General features: G+C 41.5%; 2 protein-coding genes and 5 non-coding genes across 12 annotated transcripts in view; 5 read left to right on the top strand and 2 right to left on the bottom strand.

The window, feature by feature from the left end:
- Positions 1–9720, top strand: part of LOC117428143 (multiple epidermal growth factor-like domains protein 11) — a 79435-nt gene extending 69715 nt beyond the window's left edge. For 4 of the 6 annotated variants that reach the window (XM_058995447.1, XM_058995446.1, XM_058995445.1 and 1 more), the window contains 7 exons: positions 471–599; positions 940–1170; positions 2114–2232; positions 2774–2834; positions 4073–4129; positions 6772–6975; positions 7243–9720. In XM_058995447.1, the coding sequence (XP_058851430.1) occupies positions 471–599; positions 940–1170; positions 2114–2232; positions 2774–2834; positions 4073–4129; positions 6772–6975; positions 7243–7418 (977 nt within the window). In that variant the 3' untranslated portion in view covers positions 7419–9720. Of the gene's footprint in view, positions 1–470; positions 600–939; positions 1171–2113; positions 2233–2773; positions 2835–4072; positions 4130–5581; positions 6976–7242 lie in introns of those variants that run through there. The other 2 variants (XM_058995448.1, XM_058995449.1) reach the window with 2 other exon arrangements.
- Positions 9721–10683: 963 nt separating this feature from the next.
- On the bottom strand, positions 10684–19455 carry LOC117428144 (ras-related protein Rab-11A). Its single transcript, XM_034046820.3, has 5 exons — positions 19193–19455; positions 14536–14731; positions 14200–14393; positions 13818–13898; positions 10684–12426 (listed from the first exon to the last, which is right to left on the bottom strand). Exons 1-5 carry the CDS (start codon positions 19230–19232, stop codon positions 12287–12289), a joined length of 651 nt encoding a protein of 216 aa, XP_033902711.1. The 5' UTR covers positions 19233–19455; the 3' UTR covers positions 10684–12286.
- A 377-nt stretch (positions 19456–19832) lies between these two features.
- trnar-acg (transfer RNA arginine (anticodon ACG)) lies at positions 19833–19905 on the top strand. The gene has a single exon. It is a non-coding gene; the product is annotated as a tRNA-Arg (tRNA).
- A 162-nt stretch (positions 19906–20067) lies between these two features.
- On the top strand, positions 20068–20140 carry trnar-acg (transfer RNA arginine (anticodon ACG)). Its single transcript has one exon. It is a non-coding gene; the product is annotated as a tRNA-Arg (tRNA).
- Positions 20141–20846: 706 nt separating this feature from the next.
- Positions 20847–20919, top strand: trnar-acg (transfer RNA arginine (anticodon ACG)). Its single transcript has one exon. It is a non-coding gene; the product is annotated as a tRNA-Arg (tRNA).
- Positions 20920–21609: 690 nt separating this feature from the next.
- On the bottom strand, positions 21610–21682 carry trnar-acg (transfer RNA arginine (anticodon ACG)). Its single transcript has one exon. It is a non-coding gene; the product is annotated as a tRNA-Arg (tRNA).
- Positions 21683–22646: 964 nt separating this feature from the next.
- trnar-acg (transfer RNA arginine (anticodon ACG)) lies at positions 22647–22719 on the top strand. Its single transcript has one exon. It is a non-coding gene; the product is annotated as a tRNA-Arg (tRNA).
- Positions 22720–23088: the final 369 nt, after the last annotated feature.

Below are 23088 nucleotides of genomic sequence, written 5' to 3'. Positions count from 1 at the left end.
CATCACACAGCATCTCCCACCCTCTGTAATACATCATACAGCATCTCCTGACCTCCAGCAGGGCTCAACGAGGGCAGCCACCACCTGCATCGCTGCACCTGCTCAGCACAATGCCCCACACGCACAGCAGAGCCAGTGTTCTTTACAATGAGCAAACACACAGCCTGATGCACGATGTCATTTCAAATACACATGCGCAACAGTGGCACCTCTAGCGTGTGTCTTTTAATAGGTTATATGGGCTGGGCCTGTCCCTCATAACCCCTAAGAGATCTGGAGGTGCTCATTCTGACACTGTGAGAACGACCTTGCCTTGGCACAGGAATGACAGCCATGAAAAGCATCTGCTGTGTGTTTATTAACCCCAATGTGAATGCTGTGCCTACGTTAGTCGCTGCACTGTTTGGTCGCTGCACTCCTTTGAGATGGTGTTATTTTTATGATGTAATCTGTGCTTCCTGCTTCCTCAGAGTGCCCCCCTGGTACGTTTGGGTACGGGTGCAAACAGCTGTGTGAGTGCATGAACAATGCCACCTGTGACCATGTGACAGGGACCTGCTACTGCAGCCCTGGGTTCAAGGGGATCCGCTGTGACCAAGGTGAGAAAGAGGATCACAAGATGACGAATGAGTATTTACTGAACACTGCCTTCATATTGACATTAATGAGCAAAACTAAATTAATAAATTATCAAGTTAAATAGAGAGAGATTGGCCTACTTGTGATGTTTGGCCAGATGGATGAGCCTAACTCCCGTCTCTCCTCTCTCCTCTCTCCTCTCCCTCCTCTACCCCTCCTCTCTCCTGTCTCTCCCCTCCTCTCTCCCCTCTCCTCTCCCGTCTCTCTCCTCTCCCTCCTCTTTCCCCTCTCCTCTCCTGTCTCTCTCCTCTCCCTCCTCTACCCCTCCTCTCTCCCGTCTCTCCCCTCTCCCCTGTGCAGCGGCTCTGATCATGGAGGAGCTGAACCCCTACACTAAGATCAGCCCGGCCCTGTCTGAGAGGCACTCCGTGGGGGCTGTGGTGGGGATCATCGTCCTGCTCCTCATCATCATGGTGCTCCTCAGCCTCTTCGTCTGGTACCGGCAGAGACAGAGAGAGAAGGGGCATGACATGCCCAGCGTCTCCTACACCCCTGCCATGAGGATAACCAACACAGACTACTCCCTGTCTGGTGAGGCACTTTGACAGCATTCAGTGTCTGCATTATCTCCTTGGGGGGATGTGAATACAATATCATATTAGTATCATATATTGTAGACATAAAATCTTCAATGTCACAGACAAGAATATAAAGATGACTGAATGGCATATACCAGGCAAATGGTTAGTTGCACACCTGTATTTAGAATGTTTAATAGTCTCAGCTGTGCCTGTCTTTTTCACTACCGTATTCACAGTGTTTTTCTGTGGTGGCTGAGCTGGCTGGCCTGGTTCAGACTGTCAGTGTGATTGTGTTACTTGGACCAAAGCTCCCTGGTAACGCAGCGCCGTCACGGTTAGTTCCCACTTTTTATAAGCACCTGGTTGCAGGAGGAGCTTCCTTCTGTGTAATGAATGAACCCGCTGATGAAACTACACTTACAAATATACAGGTTCAAATAAGTAAGGAGAGCACAGATTTGAATGTATAATCTATATTGCAGACTATATAAAAAGCAGCACTGTCTTGTTTGGTGTGATTAACATTGCTTTTGCAGGTGATCAGCACAACTCCCCAGTCTCCTCTGAACAGCCGCTTGCAATTTCTACTTTCCAGCTAAATGCCACCAGACGCCCACTCACGTCAAACACCATCCAAAGTTTCGCTAACAATCTTTTTTTTTTCCCCAGACATTCTTTGTAGAAACAACTTAACATTTTAACCTCATGTAACAAACCCTTTTATTTTTCACTGATCTCTTTTCTATGCACTCTGATTTACCCACAGAAGATGGAACAGAGTTACTAACATGAGACTTTCTAGTTGGAGGCACCATGTATCCGGACTGTGTGTGAGTGGGTGTGCTGCTCCCTTTGGTATCGGCTGCAGTGCTGTTTTGTGCTGACTGTGTGTGAGTGGGTGTGCTGCTCCCTGTTGTAACAGCTGCAGTACTGTAGACTTGTTTTCTTCCCAGATGCCTCTCAGAGTACTGGCAGTGGTCAGTGCTTCTGGAACCCGAGCTATCATACTCTGTCTCACTGTGGCACCACCTCTCGCTTCTCCAACAGCCTGGATGGGAACACCGCAAGTAAGGTACACGCTGTGAAATGGTGTCCATTATTTAAAAAAACAAAACAACAGACAAGCAATGGACTGTATACGATCAATGTGATCTCATGAAGCATAAGAGCCTGTTTGAAACTTTCACCACCAGGTGGAGCTGTGAGCACATTTTAAAATCCTAATCGATTTAAATAATTCTTCCAAAAATCCAATAGTGTGGCTTTAATACTATAAAAAATATACTCAGATTATAGCACCTAACTGTATTTAGTATATGATGATTGTTGGGCATAATTAGACCTTTCTTGTGACTAATATTTAGCTGAACACTGTGACACCCATTGCCATGGTGCATTGGAGCTGGTTACATACAACTCCCTGAACCAGAATCTTGTTTGTACCCAAGATCTGGGATCCATCCATGTGACATCACCAGTTATGCAAGAAATGTCCTTCAGTTAAGGAATTTAAGAAGTGCAGCCTTTGTCCGATACAATAAATAAGAATGTGAACCAGAATGCTTTAACTGAGACAGGCCTTTACTCACTCCTGTCTCTGATGTCCTTTGCAGGTTAAGATCACTGACCGGGAGAATGCAGACTGGAGACCTTACTGCAATCTGAATGATTTAGGTCAGTGAAGCCTCACACAGACACAGACACGCACACACACGCTTGCATTCCTATATTTGCAAGGGCCCTGGAACTAGGGGTGTGGTAGCACCCCCTTAGCTTTGCATGGCTTCCATCATATGCAGGGGTTACAGTTTTGTTCAATGGCATTCAGCACCCCCACATCAAAAATGGTTCCAGTGCCACTGTATATTTGTGGGGACTTCTCATTGACTCTCACTATATTTTTATTTACTATTTCTAACTCCAGTCAGACAAAACTCCACACAGGGTGAAAGTCAACAACAAACGAAATATTTGGGCACTTTTTTTTTTTTTTTTTAAGGCATATTTAGTTCTTAAAAACGTGTTTTACAAAGTCCCCACAACGTTGGTTTTTTCAGGAGTTACTATCTTTGTGGGGACATTTTCTCAAATTGTGTCTGCACATTGATAGTAATACCTGCCCCCCCCCCCCCCCCCACACACACACACACACACACACTTCACAGCAGTCAGTGAATCCACACAAACATGCACACGCACCCACACTTCACAGCAAGCTATCATTAATCATCTGCAAGCTCATACTACTGCTTCTGCATAATATATAAATGCAGTCTGTAACAATGCCCCTCACTGGTGGAATGTCTTCTGCTCTGCAGGTATCTGTACAGTGTTCAGGAGTGTCTGTTACTCTGCTATTTCTTCCAGCAGTAATGCTGTAATAGAGTGAGCCCTCTTACTGTGATCATGCGTCTGCAGTCCCATTCTGATCACATAAAGCGCTTCATCCAATAAGGTCATAGGTTTCCAATCGAGTGAATAGCAAAGGATGTGCTGCATTACATTGCAGTGTGTGCATGATTCAATTAGCCAGCGATTCTATTAAGCGCTTCATTGAAAAAATAAATAAAGAATTCAACATTGGCAACATAGCAGAATCATTTCTAGGTTTCCAACAGTTGGTGTAGCCCCTCCCCCAGGAGAACTGTGGAGAATACAGGAGGCAGTAATAACAAGTCTGTTCTTGAGCAGCTTGTACCTAAAAACACCTCCCTGAGAGTCTGAGAACATAGTTAAACAAATAGCTTGCAATCCTAGCAGTGGTGTTTTGGGTGTGTGAGGTGCAAACACGGTGCCAATAGACATGGCTGGGTTTTGCAAGCTTGTCAAGCTCTCATTTGCTTCTCAGAAGGGAGGCACACGGGTAATACGAAGGAAACTGACTCAGTCCTTTATTAATCCTTCTTTTGCAGGGGCTGGCGGAATGGACAGACGTCGCAACACTTACACTGTTGAGCAATGTTTCAAAGGTATAGTATTAAAGTATAGCCCCGTATTAAACATTATTAGTATTTGGTATTTATTTGCACAGCTTTTCAAAGTGTGTCGGTTATATTTTATACAGACACAGACACACAGACACACATGTACTTCCAATCCGAATATGAAGCAGACTTTTAAGTTTGATTAAAAGCTGCGGTCGTAGTGACAAACCTTAATAGTATGACATGATTTTATATTGAGTTCGTATGAAATAAACATCTATTAATGAAACTTCCACCCCTGCAGTGTGTCTGTTACAATCATTAGAAACTAGAAATGAGAAGAAATAAAAAGTGTTGAGGTAGACGGTGCTGTAGAAACTACAGCAGAATCCCATTGCCTAAAGATTACCAGGGCAGCTTTCAAAGTGACGGATTTGCATCTAAATGGACTCCCTGGTATAATACAAAAAACAATATTAAACTAAATATTTGAGACTGTATGTACACATATGAAATGGGATCTTTAGAAGAGCTAAAAGGCTCTCTGAATCCGAGCCCCACTCTGGTATAATATATCATCAGCCATGATAATATATCATCAGCATTTCTATAATCTCTCACACAAACACATACATACCTATATATATATATATATATATATATATATATATATATATATATATATATATATATATATATAATTACACACACACACACACACACACTCTTGTACACGTATTAAACGTAACCTGTCAGTGGATGTGTTTCAGCCCTCCCCTCTTCCTGCCTGATTGTGGGTTATCTGCTGTGCTAAAGGAAGCTTACATTCACAGCTGCTCGTTTTTTCTTTGATTTTGTCTTCTTCACATTCCATCGGCATTCCAGCAGTGCAGTGTTCCCATAAAGCCCTCTGATGGAGTGATAGAGCTGAAACTCCCTGTGACGCACACCGGAACAATGTCACCTTCCTCCAGACTGCTTGTGCTCTTCAGAGTGGAAAAGCAAAGTCACACATGAGGAAGGCAGAGCAGTTCAGTGACTGCCGCCTCTTATCTGCAAGCACATTACAGCTGCATTCATTTTGATTTTCTGTGCATGTTTACAGTGTAAGACAACTACAAATGTCATGATGTGTTCCTTATGCAACCAAACTAACTCTTGAACCAGTATTACCAGCACAACCTCCATCTCTGACTAATTCAGCCTGATGATCATTCTTTGGCTGGTCATAAAACTAACCCAACTGGCATATCACCCACAGCCGTTTTCAAAGCCAGAAGAGTTTTCAAATGATTTAGTGTTTGCAACAGTGCAAAATGAGCACCTTTATCCTCTCAATGGGGAGAAAGAATTATAATTAAGAATGACCTGAAGGAAACCTAAAAATAACTTTTTTATACCAGAGAAAAGCTCAGGTAATCTGTCCCACTGTGCGTTTGTGTGTGTCTGTGTTGCATGTCATAATTCAGTTACTGTAACAACTCTCTCTCTTTGCAGGTCCAATACCAACCACCAGGGGGCAACCTGTACACAATCAGCATGTAATCAGTCATGCTTGTTTACTGATTCATCTTCCCTCATACACCCTCCAAAGGGAGGACTGTGCTGTATTTATTTGGTCCCACGCACAGCTGACTGCAGATAATGTATCTGAGTGGGCAGGACGACGTCAGCTAAATTTGTTTCACTTCGTTTTTTTTTTTACTGTGTTTATAAATACAGTTTATGTCCAAAGAGAAGACATCTAGTATCTGTTACTCCATAACTCACAATGCCCCTGAGATTGTTTTCTGCTGGCTGGTCATGTGCAGTGTACATGTTGCAGGTTGTTTTGTGTATAATGAGTGTTGGTTTTCTGACGTTACCTGTACTTTGGTATTTGCAGCACAGCTGCAGAAGATACTGGAATCGTTGTGTCACTGTGCATCCAGAATCACTGTAGGTGTCTCATACATATCAAAAAGAGAATCAAACTGAAGCAGTGTCAGCTCCCTCCGTCACTGCGAGAGCAGGGCTGAAACTGAAGGGCTGAAACTGAAAGGACTCGCTTCAGAGATGAAGCGCCTCGTCTTTGTAACAGACCTGTTGTGTATGTTTTGAGAATGCCAAGAAATCGGTTTTGTACTGCAAGGGAGTGAACTCTAATTTGTGTTCGCAATTAGGGTTACCACATTTCCAGAGTGAGAATCCGGGCCATTTCATTTTCTTCAATTCACTGAAGCTGTAGCGACTCTGAAGGGGTTAACAATGGCCGTGTTAATCAAAACACTGGCTGGTGGCACTTCCAAGATTTTTTATTTATTTTTTTTAAACTAGCCGTGGTCCAGGAAGTTAAACAGAATATGAATATCAAACACATAATCAGAATTATTAAACAAGTAATCCATACATTTCTTTATTTTATTTTTGTGTAATAAATTACTGTGCTGTCAACTTGCTGAGAACACTGCTACAGTTTTGTATGAAAAAGTAAATACAAAATAGCAAAACCAGGATGATTTATCAATTGTACTGTTTCCGACCAGGACAAAAAATTGAAGCTTTAAAACTGAGACAATCCCAATTTTCCCAGGACATCTGGTAACCCTATTCCCAATTGAAAATCAGCTGTTTATCAATGTCAGTGCACCATGCCTGCTGTGTGTGACTGTTGCTAACCATGCCGTGTGTGTGTCTGTTGTGTGCAGATTACATGAAGGGCTCTGTGTGCAGCTCCAGCACCAGCTCCCTGAACAGTGAGAACCCCTATGCCACCATCAAGGACCCACCCAGCCTCACCTGCAAGCATTCGGAGAGCAGCTACGTGGAGATGAAGTCTCCAGCACACAGAGACCTGCCCTATACTGACATGCCCTCTTCTTCCACCACCAACAAGAACGTCTACGAAGTCGGTGAGAGAGCCTGAGTGGTGCACGGGCAATGCCAACCCATCGCTGTGCTGTAGCTGGGTCTGCAATGCCAGCCCATCGCTGTGCTGTAGCTGGGTCTGCAATGCCAGCCCATCGCTGTGCTGTAGCTGGGTCTGCAATGTCAGCCTATCGCTGTGCTGTAGCTGGGTCTCAGAGCTCAGGCAGGACATTGGAACAGCATCAGAATTACATTCATTATCCTGGCCATCCTCTTCTCTTCCTCTGACTGCTGTTTCATTCTTTCTCCAGAACCCACGGTCAGCGTGCTTCAAGGAGCGAACGGGATGGGTGCAAATTACAACCAGAACCCGTACGACCTGCCCAAGAACAGCCACATCCCGAGCCACTACGACCTGCTACCGGTGCGGCACAGCCCGACCCACACAACCCCGCCCGAGGACAAACCGGACGTCAAGCAGCCATAGAGGAGGAGGCAGAGGATGCAACACGGCCGCCGAACACCGCGGCAGAGACAATCGCCCTGAAACTACTGCAGAGTGCAGAGACCGTGAACTCACTGAACTGGAGCAGATGAACAGAAAGCCGCTGTCCTGCTCTCTTTTACTGCTGCATGACGATGTTAACGCTGTTTGAAGGATTGCGAGGGTCTGGAGGACAAGGCGCTCTCTATGTTTACACCTCTCAGTAATCCGAACAGGTCAAGACCCTCCGACCTCACAGCAAGAAATTTTATAAAAGAAATCACTCGTCTATCACACCAGCTATTATTTTTTAATTTGTATACAATTGCACAGGACTGTTTCAGCATTTCTGAATATATAGCAACGGGTCAGTTGGTAAGGCTTAGAACTGGGATAAAAACAAACTGTACCGCGTGTACTGGATTATATGAATCACTGATTACGGCCAGCCTTACCACCGACTTCATTCAAAACAGCAGTCAGGTTTTCCTGCAGTTTAAAACATACACAAAATGTACCTTGTGCTGTCATTTTCAGTCAAGTAAGACGTTCAGAATTCATGACACCTTACTGTGGCTCCCAGTTCTAGTTGCCCTTCTGGTACGTTGCCCTCGTATAAAGGGGCTGTGCTGATGACCAGAACCCTGCAGAGCTTGGCCCCCTTTTCTCTCTAGAATGTGTCAAGAGGAACAGTAGCTAGAAATCTTTCCTATTGATCTGTAGCAGCCGAGGTTCGACGTCAGCAAAACCCAGGACCCTCTATAGAACAAGTCCTTGTTATTAACAGGAATGGCTTCCCTGGTGAACTTACGCATGGTTAATTTGTGATTTCATAAGAATTCTGTAATTTATTGATTAATGTGTACTGCAAATAGCCAGTTATCGACTTACTGAATTAGACATCTGTATTATTACGGTATTTTGTTTTATATTGAGGACCTCAACGAACTGTTCGTTTTTTTATTTATGTATTTATTTATTTATTTATTTATGTACTTAATAAATAGTTGAATTTGTCCATTCAGGGAAAAAAAGCATGACCAAATTAAGAATATTTAATATTAGTTTTTTTTTTATATACACCTACAGGAGTTCATATACAGATTCTGTGCAGCCAAAAACCTTCCTTAACAAAGGCCAGTCGTTGTACCTGCAACGCCAAGACAGCGGTGGAAAGCTTGACGGTTCAGCAGCAATAGTGCTGTCTTGCTCATAGGAACAAGGATGCACCTGTGTAGAGAATATCATTTATGTAATTTCATACTAACCGTGTACTGAAAATGACTGGTTTTTGATTTTACATTTATTTTTAAACATGCTAAATTTCCCCCTTGTCTACTGAGCAATACATAACTGAGGAAGAAAATAAAATCCAAACACCATGCCATTGGTTTTGTTCTGCCTATATAAGCAATAACATGTTGACAATCACTACAGGCTGCATCTCTCAGTAAATGGGTTGTGTTTGCATGCATTGTTCTGAAGGGATTAGGAATAAACAAACAGCAGATACCCTCAATTACCAAAAACAAAACAACACATCAACACGAGGCTGCATTGCATTCATTATAGCTACACTAAACACGTTGTTGAAAGGGGGAAACAATGAAAAGATTCTGTTCATTTGGAGCCACGCTTCAGGGGTGACATGATACTCAGCCTATATCTATCTATCTATCTATCTATAAAAAAATCATGTTTTATATTAGGCAAGGGCTGGACAGACAGCTTCTAAAATGTGCATGCCTAATTCCGATAAAGGAAAGAAATCAATAAAGTACCAAATTGCGATTGTTTCTGTTGCTCATGGAATCGCATATAAAGTTCGATTTGCCTACATTGTTTCTGTTGCTCACGGAATCGTATTATTCTCCTTTTGGTTTGATGCTAATTCCTCTTTCTTTAGACTCGTGGTTATTCATGCAGTTTTCTCTCAGTACCCGCCCCTTGCACACCAAACCATTTTCAATGATCCGTTCCGCATTCCAACAGTCTAATCTTCCAGCGAGTTACCTGTGCAGGTGCGCTAATTATTGACAGGTTTATCATTACTGGCCATATTGCTTCCCAGGAACAGACTGAAAATGAATAAAACGATGTGGAAAACATCGAGTAGATGATGTTATAGAAATATCTTTTATTGTGCTTTCTTTTAGTTTATACTTTTCTCTGAAAACCCTGTTTTTTTCCAGTCTTATTTAACAGTTAACATTGTGAAGTGAAACAATGCTCTGCTCTTTGTTAAGTGGATGAACCCTACATACTTTTACTGGTTCAGCCATCAATAAAACTTAAGTTTTGTGTATTCCAGAGAGTAGTGTGGTTTCTATTTGGCCTATTTTTACTTTACAAATTCACCCTCCCTTTCTCAAAATAGCATGTGCATGCATTTCCAGCAGATGACTACATTCTTGCTAACAAAAATGGAATATACACAAATGAACAAATCATATACAAGACAAAATAGCATGCATATATATATATATATATATATCATTATTATTTGTTTATTTAGCAGACGTCTTTATCCAAGGCAACTTACAGAGACTAGGGTGTGTGAACTATGCATCAGCTGCAGAGTATATATTTTCTCATAATCTAAGAAATGTTTCATGAATGATTTAGCAATAGTAACATGCATCAGTAACCTGAAATGGGTTACGCAATACTACAGGAGTTTGCAAATTCTACCTAGTGCTGGAAATATGGTCATAGCTTAGCATTTGCATACAGTTCAGTGCTGCATTCTTGGCTCAGAGAACCTACTTTACTAGTTCAGTGACACAGCAGTTATTATAATTGCATGTGATGCCCGAAGATGCAAGACGCTGCACTCTTACAACCCAGCTGAATGCAGTCAGATGATTCAAACTGTCCCAATGTCCTTACATGTGTTTTATTCAGCATATTGCTGAGAGAGCACATGACTGTACTGTGCTGCTACTGGAAGTTCATTGCTTTCTTTAACCGCACTATGTTTGAGCAACACATGAGTCCATCATACATTAAAACTCATTTTAATTTATCAGAGCTGCTGACTGATTGACTGGCACTGATGAGAGAAACCATTTTCATTGCAGAAAATGTAAATCTGTGTACATCGACCATTCAAATTACAATCAGCACAATAAACAGTCTGGTTTTCTAGAGCCCTGCCCAGTTTCACCCTTCACCAAAGCATTAAAAGGTGTAATATTGGGCAACATATTAACTAGATACTGTTTACGTAAACATGAATCTGCAAATATCCAAAATAAAACACTAGTAATCTTTAACAATATTCCCCTGTATTTTATTTTAATTATTTTTATTAAAGTGAATATTTGAAATCATAATAAAAAAAATAAAATGAACAACCATTGTACATGCATAAAACACACAGGCATGAGGAGAGAGGGTAATATACAAATCAGATTCAACACAAACAAAAAACAAAAAACAAATAATAAGACAACACTTGAGAAATGCACTTTAGAAAGTCCTGTCAGTAGAACAGCAACAGCAGTGCCCTCTGTGGGTGTTCACTTCATGAGCACTGCCAGCCACTCTGTAATTATCTCACTGCACCGCAGAGGCAGGGGGAGCCGCATCAGATCACTCCACACACGCTGGACTGAATCAGTTCCAACTTTGAAAAACTCTTACCTGTAATACTCTGAACAGTATCTGGGACAGTTTCAAACTATACTTTAAGATGTGTTTTTAAGTTTCCTGCTTATAAGTTTAAAAACAATTCCCTGCACAATGCCGGGGGGGGTGGGGGTGGGGGGTCCAATTGCACAGGAAGCATTAATGACCACCCCTGTATGAAGCTGCGCTCAAATGCTGAAATTAGACAGAACTTGGTGTATGACATTAGGTATGCTCATCTGGATATATAAACGCATGCCAGTGGCTGTGATTGTGTTAGATTATAATAAGCAGCCGATTATCGGAAAGTTAGTGTTAGGGGAACTCACTTTCTGAACTTGTAGTTAGGTGTTACAAAAGCAATACTACTCAAATGAGGAACGAGCACACCAATAATGCACAATTCAAGGTATCCTTGAAGCTACAGGAATTAGTGCTTTGGTTGCAGTCGAATTGCATGCATTTGTATGCGAGCACTGCACCTTGTCCTAGCTGCCTGTTTTAGGCAATGAAAGCTGCTCCGTGCTCCGGTGAGGCAGCGTATAGATCTCAGGTTATCATCTCCGGTTTCATAGGAAGCATCCACACCAGGTACTACCATTGTCATCTACAGTGTCAGCCTTTTTCAACAGCATTGCTTTACATGATGACCACATTCACAACTGGGGAGAAATATATATATATTCCGTACTTGACAAAAGAAGCAAGAAAGCAGGTTAATATTTATAACATTATACATTTAAAAAAATTAAATAAAGATACAGTACAGTTACTAATTATACAAATGGTAGTTGTGGGTAACAGCGGCTCTATTGCCCCTGAACATGTTGTCTTTATGTATAGATCACCTTTTCATACCACATAACAGACAGTCTGCCATCTCATCTTTCTCTTGCTGTTCTGTTCACAGAGTGTGACATACATTCTGTACATCAGAGTGTGACATGCATTCTGTACATCACAGAGTGTGACATACATTCTGTACTGCCTGTCGCTAATACAACAGAAGTGGCACAGAATGACATGCGCCGCGTGTGGAACATCTCTTAACATCATATTACTAAAACATGTGATAGAACACAAATACAAGTCCAACAAAAATCATACATTAAGACAATTCTGTGAAGATCTGCAGGTCCTAATAAAACACGGGGCAGGGGGAGGGAGGGGAATAGTTAGAGAGATTTAAAACCTGGACTTGGGGAATGGAAAGAGCCTCCAGCACTGCAGAGATCAGACACTTAGATATTTTGACAGCACTGCATCTTTGGGTTGTTTTCGGTGGTGGGAGAGACGTGGATGGGCACGACGTTGTTGCTTGGAGACATTTCATTCTCGTGTCTGTCTGACATTTGCTTCTGAGACACAATGCGATAGATTTCTGTGGGGGGGGGAGAAAAAAAATAAGGGAAGACAAAATAAAAGGCACAGCAAGCATGTACTTAAGAGGAGGCAACATGATTCTAGATCACACCACCAAACTGAAGTAGTGCCGGATTGATAAATGACAATCCCAAAGGGCCGAATGTCCATAATAATAATAATTTGACGTGCCCTGTGTAAAGCCACGTCACAGATTCAATTTGTCTAGTTATACAAATTAGAATTTACTCCGAGGAAAAACGTAAAAGCAAAACAAACAGGTAGATCTGTTAGTTGTCTATCACTGCACTAACACAAACCATTCAAATGAACATTAGATTTAGCAGCCGAAGGACGCATATGACTTGATTACCATCAGGATTTCAGAGCTTCACTGGAGCTCACCACAGTGCTAATTCAATTACAGCAACTACTGATTAGCTTCTATTTATTTTCCACTTTGTTTTCAAGAAACTGCTTTGGTCTGGTCTTGCAGTTTCTCACTCCTCTGAAGCGCTCCCTGGAGTATCTCTCGGCAGTGCAGTGGCTGGGCTCATTTATTGTGAATTGCTCTGCTCTTTTTGTTTACTTGATGGCCAATTTCAATGCAACGCAGTTCTTCCACAGTGTGAAAACAATTTATAATTGGCTCTGTACACAGAAATACATTTGTATTTCCGCAGTCGTCTGAAGTTCAACTTTACTGGTATTACCCTAAAAACCGACAGGCCAGTTATAGATGCCTTGGGGCTGAAACTACAGTAAGGCGGCTAAATAAAGCTACTGTACTATCCTGATTGTTTCTTGGTTGGTAACGTTTGTGTAGGGTGGAAATAGGCGTGAACAACAATCCGACTTTCAGCAGTGTTTTAATGAAAGAAAAAAACACCACCTTTTAGCTCTTTAAGGTAAAAGAGAGTCTGGATAAGCAATTCCTTTAAAAAATTTTTTAAAAAAAACACTGTCTAGAACCCAATAAAGAAGAGCTAGTGCAGGCAGTGAGAAATTTCTTTAGAGTACAGAAAAACCATTAGCAGTCACGAGCTGTGCTTGTCCAGCAAGGTCAAAGCTTGATTATCTATTCCACAGAGCCTGGCTCTCAGCCCAGATCCCTTAGCTGCTCTCTATTCTACTTGGGGAAAGCAAGGAGAAGCGTGGGGGTAATCACTTAGTCATTCAATACAGAAAAACAAAAACTGCACATTAAAGGAGTGCGGATTCTTTATACGGAAAATGCCTCAAGAGAAAAGAGGTAGGTAATTAATGAAATGTACAATTACTGAATGGAGCAAAGGATGCATGCAGGTCACCCACTGATACACCCTTACCTGTTAGGATGCATGCTGGTCACCCCCTGATACACCCTTACCTGTTAGGATGCATTTTGGTCACCCCCTGAGATGCCCTTACCTGTTAGGATGGTTTGAAAAGCAGTTTCTACATTTGTTGAATCCAAGGCAGAAGTCTCGATAAAGGACAAGCCATTCTTTTCTAAAGGCAGAAAGGAAAATAATAATAATGAATTGGCCCATCAAGTTAAATGCTAGAGTATACATGTCACCAAGGTATGTTTACTGAAGCAAGTAAATTCTATTTCTTTTTTTATTGTGTACAATTTGCAACGCCTCAAATACTGCAAGATTTCACCAAAAAAATCCAGTTTCACACTTTCCATGAATGTCTTATTTAGATGCAATCATTCTGATGTCCCCACGCATTGGGACAGGTCAGTAATGAAAGCAAGGTGGATACGTCCCGTGCCTATAAAAGGCAGCTCAAGTATAACGCTGACCTGCGAAAGCCTTGGCCTCGTCGGTGGGCACTGCCCGGAGGTGCCGCAGGTCGCTCTTGTTGCCCACCAGCATGATGACGATGTTGCTGTCAGCGTGGTCTCGCAGCTCCTTTAGCCAGCGCTCCACATTTTCATACGTCAGGTGCTTGGCGATGTCATAGACCAGCAGGGCGCCCACGGCTCCGCGGTAGTACCTGAAACGCAGAGACGGCAATCGGGTAAGCAACCCCAGAGATAACAGCTGCTGGCCAGCACGCAGTACCAGGGCTGGCAAGAAGTGCTGCAAAGCTCAGATGGGAGTACTGCTACGGCAGGGCGCCACGGTGCTGTACGTACGCGGAGGTGATGGCCCGGTAGCGCTCCTGCCCGGCTGTGTCCCAGATCTGCGCTTTGATGGTCTTGCCATCCACCTGGATGCTGCGGGTGGCGAACTCCACCCCGATGGTGCTCTTGCTCTCCAGGTTGAACTCATTCCGCGTGAACCGGGAGAGGAGGTTACTCTTCCCAACGCCAGAGTCTCCGATCAGCACCACTGGGGAAAGAAAAACAAAACCGTGATGACTGACTGCAGTGAATGAAACCCGAACTAACCAGAAATGAAACAGAGCAAGCAGGTGCGTCTGTCATCCGCCCCAGAAATACAAGTGCTGAGGTTCATTAAGAAAATCAAAAGAGATTTCAACTGGATACCGATAGGTACTGTTGTTTACATGGCAGGTCTCCTCTGAACAGTACAACAACAAGAGCAGCCATGAAGACACAGTACCAAAGGATGGGAAGCCCTCAAACTACCCTCACAAGAGCCAAAGAAACAAACAGGAACACACACATCTGTACAGTACATGTATCATTTTATTGTATATATATATATATATTTCACTTCAGCCTTGGTTACTAATGCATCTGTTGCTAAAAAGCAATTTGCTTGTTTCTAAGCAAGCTTCCTGAGAGAAACAGCCGGCTGGATCTGTCTACAGTAAATGAATCACACATTTTATACTCGGTAACAAAACTCATTCAAGCTCAACTTTGTCAGATTGTACAATCACATCAGAAAGGCCCATTTTAAACAGAGAAACTGAAAAGCCTCAGAAATAGTCACAGATTAACCCTTCAGTAATCACCGGTATTGTACTGTGTGCTCCACTGCTTTAGCACTGAGCACGTACTGTAAAGTACTGGCTGGGAGTGGTGTGCGACTCAAATCAGGCATTTCAGGACGCCCTGCTGGAGCTTGGGGTGCAATATGTATGAATTTACTTTAAATGGGATGCAATGAACAGTGATAGAATCAAGAGTCATTGAAGTATTTCAGGGAAGACTGAAGTCCATGCCATGCATTGTCAACTATAACAAATGCTGTCTATCATCTTTTTTCCAGAGAGATATGAAAATATACTACAGTACACTGACTGTTTTCCCATTGTTTTTTGTTTTGTTTTTGTTTTAACCTTGCAAAATGAATATGTGAATGTACTGTTATACAATACAGTGCCGCACTGCACTGGAAACACTTCACATTGTGCTGCAAAACCTGCCATCGCAGGAATGCATTAAATGGACAGCAAATTTCCTGGCCTACTGCAGCAAATGACGTCTAAATCACTGCACATTTTGAAAAGCAGCTGTAACAATCCGCCAGCTCCCAGCAGAGTCAAGGGGCCTTACATGACATTTAGAAATATATTTTACATAAACACCCCCCCACAATACTAAGCAGAAAACCTGGGGCTGGATTTTCAAAACTTTTAATCTGGATAACAGTGATCCGCATTTTGTAATACTATAATTGGTGATTGAGATTACATTTATTTAATGTGAAGCAGCACAAAATTTAAAAAAATTTAAAAAAAAATCACCAAATCTTTCCTAGAAGAAATAAGTTTTGAACAAAACAGCATTAATGTGTCAAGCTTGTCACTGCTGGGTATTTTTATGACTATATACAAAACCACATGGTGTTAGGCTCCATTTTGTTTGTGGAAAACACCTTTCACTTCGCAGTTAAAATACAATTAGTAAATGACATCCTGTATACATTGCTTAGGCTAGTTCCATAGCTGGTGTGCAGCTGCAGTGCAGCATGAGCAGCTGTGCATGCAACAGCTCTGATTTTAGCTTCAAGACCTTGTAATCAATTCTCCCTCCTCGCAGGGAAAACACAAGACCTACAAGTGTTTCATAAAGCAATACAGTTTGCACATTTGACCAGTGCAGGCACATCCAGAGAATCCTCATATCGCTGTAGAAAAAAATCGGATTACAGTCAAACGCAATCTGAAATATCAAAACCAAGGCAGTTATCGTGTTTACCACGTAGTGTGACACACAGACGGACGGGCACGGTTTGCACACAGTAATAGTATCCTTTTTTTGTAGTAGTAGTACCATCTAATAAAAATAGAATATTCTTCCAAACACAGTACATACCTGTCTGCTTCTGTTCAATTTCAAAGGAACAATTGCCTTTGTCCCTGTCCCTGTTGTTTCACTAACCCTGTATGACCACAGTCATCTTCAAATGAAGTCTTAAATGATCCAACATTAAAAGCAGACTGTGGGCAGAAGTTTTAAATAATGAACCGTGCATAAAGTTATGCATAAAGCACACTTGGGTTTTGGTGCGATATACAATGAATCTCTAGACTTGACCTGATTAATAACAAAAGCAGAATATTCTGCCAGAGGCAGGAATAATACTGTACTTTCTGAAAAGCACAAGTTCAGCATGAAATGGTTTTAGTCTTTCATTTCAATACAGGCCAACACTGTCAGTGCTTTCGTGGTACACAGAACCCGACTCAGTCCTTTTACCCAACTGTCATCCAAGGACAGTTTGTCTTCACACGTTTCTATTACAATGATAAAAGAACAGGTTCTATTTTCTACTAAATCTATTTGGGCAGCAGCGTGGAGTAGTGGTTAGGGCTCTGGACTCTTGACCGGAGGGTTGTGGGTTCAATCCCCAGTGGGGGACACTGCTGTTGTACCCTTGAGCAAGGTACTTTACTTAGATTGCTCCAGTAAAAACCCAACTGTTAAATGGGTAATTGTATGTAAAATAATGTGATATCTGTATAATGTGAAATAATGTATAATGTGATATCTTGTAACAATTGTAAGTCACCCTGGATAAGGGCGTCTGCTAAGAAATAAATAATAAATAATAATTTGACTTCTAGCCAGCCCAAGCTGACATTCTTCCTGTTATTGCTGCAGTCACACCCCCTGCTCCCTAATTAACAACTCAGCACAACTGACAGGCTCTGTGTCTGGGACAGGCCAAGTCCTGAAGAGCAGGGGAGGGCATACCTGTCATCAGAAGAGGCCCGTTAGGAGGAGCAAACTTACCAGAAAGAGGAGACAATGTACCGAGGGGTTTCTCTTGCAGAGTGCTCTGTCCAGAACATCCTTGTATTGTAATCAAGTATACTGTATTACCGAAAACAAATGCATGTTTCCTTCAAACCTAGAAACAGTGTCTGATTAAGTCCAGTGTCGGTTTACATACAGGCTACACTGTGCCCTGTGCATTCAAGTACTGTACCTCCAAGCACTGTCAGAAACAGCCTACATCACAAAAGCCTGGCCAGAATGAACACTCAGCTTGCTGCTCCATTTACATCACGATTATGAAGTAATTACAAATCACACATCCCAAAGCAGTGCAATAACTCATTACTCCTTGTGTTTGCTCCCTCTCAAACTGTTACAACACATAATACTCTTCTTAAAAATATATATATATAATCTTTTAATTTACATCTAACCAAGTCCCTCATCCAGCGATCTGTAACGGAGAATCCAGGCTGACTGAAATTACATCCTACTGTACTGAGGCAGTAGGAAGGTTACAGGAATACACACACACACTAGAATAACTACAGAAATCCCTCCTTGACAACCACACTCTGGGTTTCGCAGCTAGTTTACATTTTTAAGAAGTGAATGTTTACAGCTGGAAGAGCCACAGCCCCGTGCAAGGCTGAAAAAGACTACCGATTCCCATAGAAACGAAGGTTTGATAAGCAGCGACTAGAAAGAGAGAATGGAGAATACTTCAGCAGCACAAGCATGTCAAAGTGGAGGACATTTCCACGTCAAGTGCATTGAAACTGAAATATTACTGCAGTGTATTCTATCAGCACATAGAGAATGGAAGAGGATGCCCATTACCGTCCCTCAGTGTGCTCCTGCAGCAACCCTTTATAATATACTGTGCAACAGCGCTTAATACACACCGCATAACAGGTTTCTAATCTCTCATGCTACCAGTTACTCCAGTTCTCTGGGGTCTTTACTGGTCTTTCAACAAAGAAAAAAAAAAGGTGGTGACGCAAGGGAAATAAAACTATGGATTTGCACAATGCGTGATTGCGTGATGACAATAAGACTACAGTACGCTTGTGTTTGGGAAGCGTCAATAAATATCATGCATTTCTGATCTGAGCTCTGCAGCCTGTGTCGTGTCTGTATCCCGTTCCTCCCTAAATCCCTCAGGGAGTATCACGGAAGCTTCACAAGGGCGGGTTTGTTTTTGTTCAAACCCCGTTGCGTCTACTAGAAGAAATGACATTGTTCATAAACCCAAGCGTGTGAAACTGACTCACCTTACACCTTCTCCGTGTCAACACAGTTAGATTTTATTGAATCACTTTTTTTTTTATTTTTTTAACAAGTACTGTACAGGCGTTTGTTTTGATATTCCCATTGCATTTGACACGGAGGGAGTTCTTTCGTTTACAAAGGAAACCATCTAATAAATTTAGCTAATGCTTTCAATACACAAATAATATCGGAGAACACCTTTCTTTTAATCATTGTTCATATTCGAAAGGTGATTAAATATTATTAACAACGCTGGTGTCGTTGTTGAATAAACACCAAGTCTACGTTACCGCACAAATAAAAACAAACCTGAACGTATATTTCTGTTACCCAGTAACCAAACGCAAAAAATACATATTAAAAACAGAATAAAGGCGGCTCTTACCTTTAAATAGATAATCATATTCGTCGTCTCTGGTCCCCATTGTGGTTTACAATAAATAATCAGGTGTTCAAAACTAAAAGATTAAAAGCGAATTTGTTAAAAACACACACAGTTCACCTCCCTCCCTGTACAGCAGAACCTGATACAATCACCAGCCTGCACTTCCGGGGTCGCGGGCGGGGTTAACGAGCAAAACGTCACTTTATATAAAGCTGAAACACAATTCATCCACTACCACAGTATTGTGTTTGACTGGCAAGGCACGTATTGTTATCCGTCTACCTACAAATAAATGTAAGAATTAAGCGCGTTGTGCGGGAAGGTATGACGTCATGTTCCTGCCTGTGCCAGATTACTGCACTTCCCATGTGCTGAGTGCGGATAGGGAGCGCAAGAGCATGTAGGGCAGGGTATGTCAAAATTAAAAACAAGTGAATGAATGGATGAATAAATACATGAATAGAGAAACAAATCAGCAAAAAGAACAGGCAAGGGGCTGATATGTAAATGTCAAAACAGAAATGTAAAAAACAATTGGGAAATAAACATGTTTAGAAATAAATAATGACAATTTTTATGTTTTCGCCTAAATTATCCGTCTTCTAAAACATATCTGTGTAAAATATGTTTGAAATTTCGTGGGCCAGTGGCGCAATGGATAACGCGTCTGACTACGGATCAGAAGATTCTAGGTTCGACTCCTGGCTGGCTCGATTTTTTTTTTTTTTTTTTTAAATGTTGTATCTAGGCTTCAGTATGTTGGGGCAATATTAAACGATCTGATACATTGTGATCATATTTTATCAAAATAAGTGTTTATACCGCAATGTGCAAGAACTCCCCTTGTGTTGTGACTGGTTTAATACACTTTCATAGGGCCAGTGGCGCAATGGATAACGCGTCTGACTACGGATCAGAAGATTCTAGGTTCGACTCCTGGCTGGCTCGAAATTTTTTTTCTGAGTCACAAAAAAAAAAAAAAAAAAAAAGTTTCTCAATTCCAATAATTTAAAATATCAAATAACAGCACCATGCACCAACCTCTCTGACGCCAGTAACTGTTCAACATGTTCTTACGAATTTAGTTAAATTGAGCTCAGATTAGCTAGCTGTGATATGCCACGAGTCGAGTCTGCTATTTATGCTGCCCTCTGGTGGAGAATGGGTGCATAGATGTTTCAGCAACACATTTAAATGACCCTTGTTTGTTACATTTTAAAAGATTGTTTAAACGTTACAATGTAAATGTTGACTCAGTAGCTACCATTAAATGTTACAATGTTTCAACCTCGGTGACATTCTTTGAAGCGCTATTTTAGGCAATTACAATAGAAACTTTTTTTTTTTTTTTTTTTTTTTTTTTTTTTTTTTTTTTTTTTTTTAGTAAAATGGCACTTCTGTGACAATCCATGAAATGTATTTTTTTTAATTATTGTCGTTCGTGAATTTCTTGAAAAAAAAAAGAGATAATGCCAAAAGATGCAGATTACAGATAGGGTACCAACAAAGAAGAAGGAAGGTGGATGTAAATGTCAAAACAGCAATGGAAAAAGCAATTGGGAAATGTCGAAGTGTGTTTGATATAAACATGCATTTATTTATCTGTTTATTTATTTTGGAATAAAATATCCTCCTTATAAACATAACATTTCGTGGGCCAGTGGCGCAATGGATAACGCGTCTGACTACGGATCAGAAGATTCTAGGTTCGACTCCTGGCTGGCTCGGTTCTTTTGTTCTAACTCACTTAAACATTTTTTTTCAATTAAATTAACTTCATTTCATTTAAAATGTCAGATAATAGCACCACGCACCAATCTCTCCGACGCCAGTAACTGTTCAACATGTATGTATGTATTTTAGTTCAATCTAGCTCAAATGATCTGGCTCTCAAGCGTTGATAGTTTAGTGAGTGAGTCGGCGGTGACAGTAACTTCATCCCCCGTGTTGTTACAGCCTCACGATGCATGGCACAGTTACTAACTGGTATGCATGGTTAGAACATGCAGCAGAACATGGTGCTGTATATGATTCGTTTAAATAACCTGTACCGGGTTTAAAAATACCGACACTTTCATAAGTAAAACACGGGACACAAGAAGCCTATTGTATAATTAACTCCGTCAGACTTCGATGTGTTGCTATGGTGACTATGCCTAACAATAATGATCAAATTCTGATTATATTCTGTGTAACGCACACAATGTGTACAGAAGCAGCACACATTACCCCAAGCCAGCTTCCTCAAAGAAGCAGTCACACGCGGTATCCAGTTAGGAGCTAATGCAATTGGGTACGAGGTAAACAAAGTGAACTTTTCCATTCCTTAGATAAAATATGACCAGAATCTATCAAGATGTTAGATATTGCTCCAACACACTGAAGACTAAATAAAAATAATAATTTAAAAAAAGAATCGAGCCAGCCAGGAGTCGAACCTAGAATCTTCTGATCCGTAGTCAGACGCGTTATCCATTGCGCCACTGGCCCCGTGCATGATGCGCTGATATACCATCTAGTGAGCAGCGCTGAGGCTACAACGCGCGCTTCCATACCAGATTGGTTCTCGGTGCTGCTTTGAGGAAGCTGGTTTGGGGTAATGTGTGCTGTTTCTGCACACATGCTGTGCGTTACATAGATTATAATCAGAATTTCATCATTATTGTTAGGCATACTCACCGGCATACATGTTGAACAGTTACTGGCCTCGGAGAGATTGATGTGTGGTGCTATTATCTGACATTTTAAATGAAATGAAATTCATTTAATTGAAAAAAAAACACGTTTTGTTTTGTGTAAGTGAGTCAGAACAAAAGAACTGAGCCAGCCAGGAGTCAAAGCACTTCTGATCTCTAGTGAGACGCGTTATCCATTGAGCCACTGGCCCACGAAATGTTATCTTTATAAGGAGGACATTTTATTCCAAAATAAATAAATAGATACATAAACGTTTATATAAGTATTTATTTATTCTTAAACATGTTTTTTTAATATTTTTTTTTATTTCGACATTTCCCAATTGCCTTTTCCATTTCTGTTTTGACATTTACATCCACCTTCCTTCTTTTTTGGTACCCTATTTGTAATCTGCATCTTTTGGCAGTATCTCCTTCAAGATGGATAGTTCGACAGTCCGTTCAACACCAGCCTGAATGAATTTGTGTTCATGCTTCTCGTTTCAATGTTAATCTTGGACGGAAGATGTCAGGGCAGTCCAGAAAGCCTGCCCCCTGTTGGCAGATCTGAAGAAAGCGGGAATGCAGGTAGAGATCAGCACAGCAGGTTGGAGAGGGTACTGAAATCGAGGGAGGAGATTCGAGAACTCGTGCATGCCCCACTGCCCCCCACCTGCGGCGAGCGACCCTCCTTCCCCACCGAGGACCAATCTGGTATGGAAGCGCGCGTTGTAGCCTCAGCGCTGCTCACTAGATGGTATATCAGCGTGTCATGCATGGGGCCAGTGGCGCAATGGATAACGCGTCTGACTACGGATCAGAAGATTCTAGGTTCGACTCCTGGCTGGCTCGATTCTTTTTTTAAATTATTATTTTTATTGAGTCTCCAGTGTGTTGGAGCAATATCTAACGTCTTGATAGATTCTGGTCATATTTTATCTAAGGAATGGAAAAGTTCACTTTGTTTACCTCGTACCCAATTGCATTAGCTCCTAACTGGATACCGCGTGTGACTGCTTCTTTGAGGAAGCTGGCTTGGGGTAATGTGTGCTGCTTCTGTACACATTGTGTGCGTTACACAGAATATAATCAGAATTTGATCATTATTGTTAGGCATAGTCACCGTAGCAACACATCGAATTCTGACGGAGTTAATTATACAATAGGCTTCTTGTGTCCCGTGTTTTACTTATGAAAGTGTCAGTATTTTTAAACCCGGTA

This window comes from Acipenser ruthenus, chromosome 21 (genome assembly GCF_902713425.1).
Source record: "Acipenser ruthenus chromosome 21, fAciRut3.2 maternal haplotype, whole genome shotgun sequence".
Taxonomy (NCBI): domain Eukaryota; kingdom Metazoa; phylum Chordata; class Actinopteri; order Acipenseriformes; family Acipenseridae; genus Acipenser; species Acipenser ruthenus.
The sequence above is the reverse complement of the archived record's forward strand: the minus strand, read 5'-3'. Positions and strand labels throughout refer to the sequence as shown.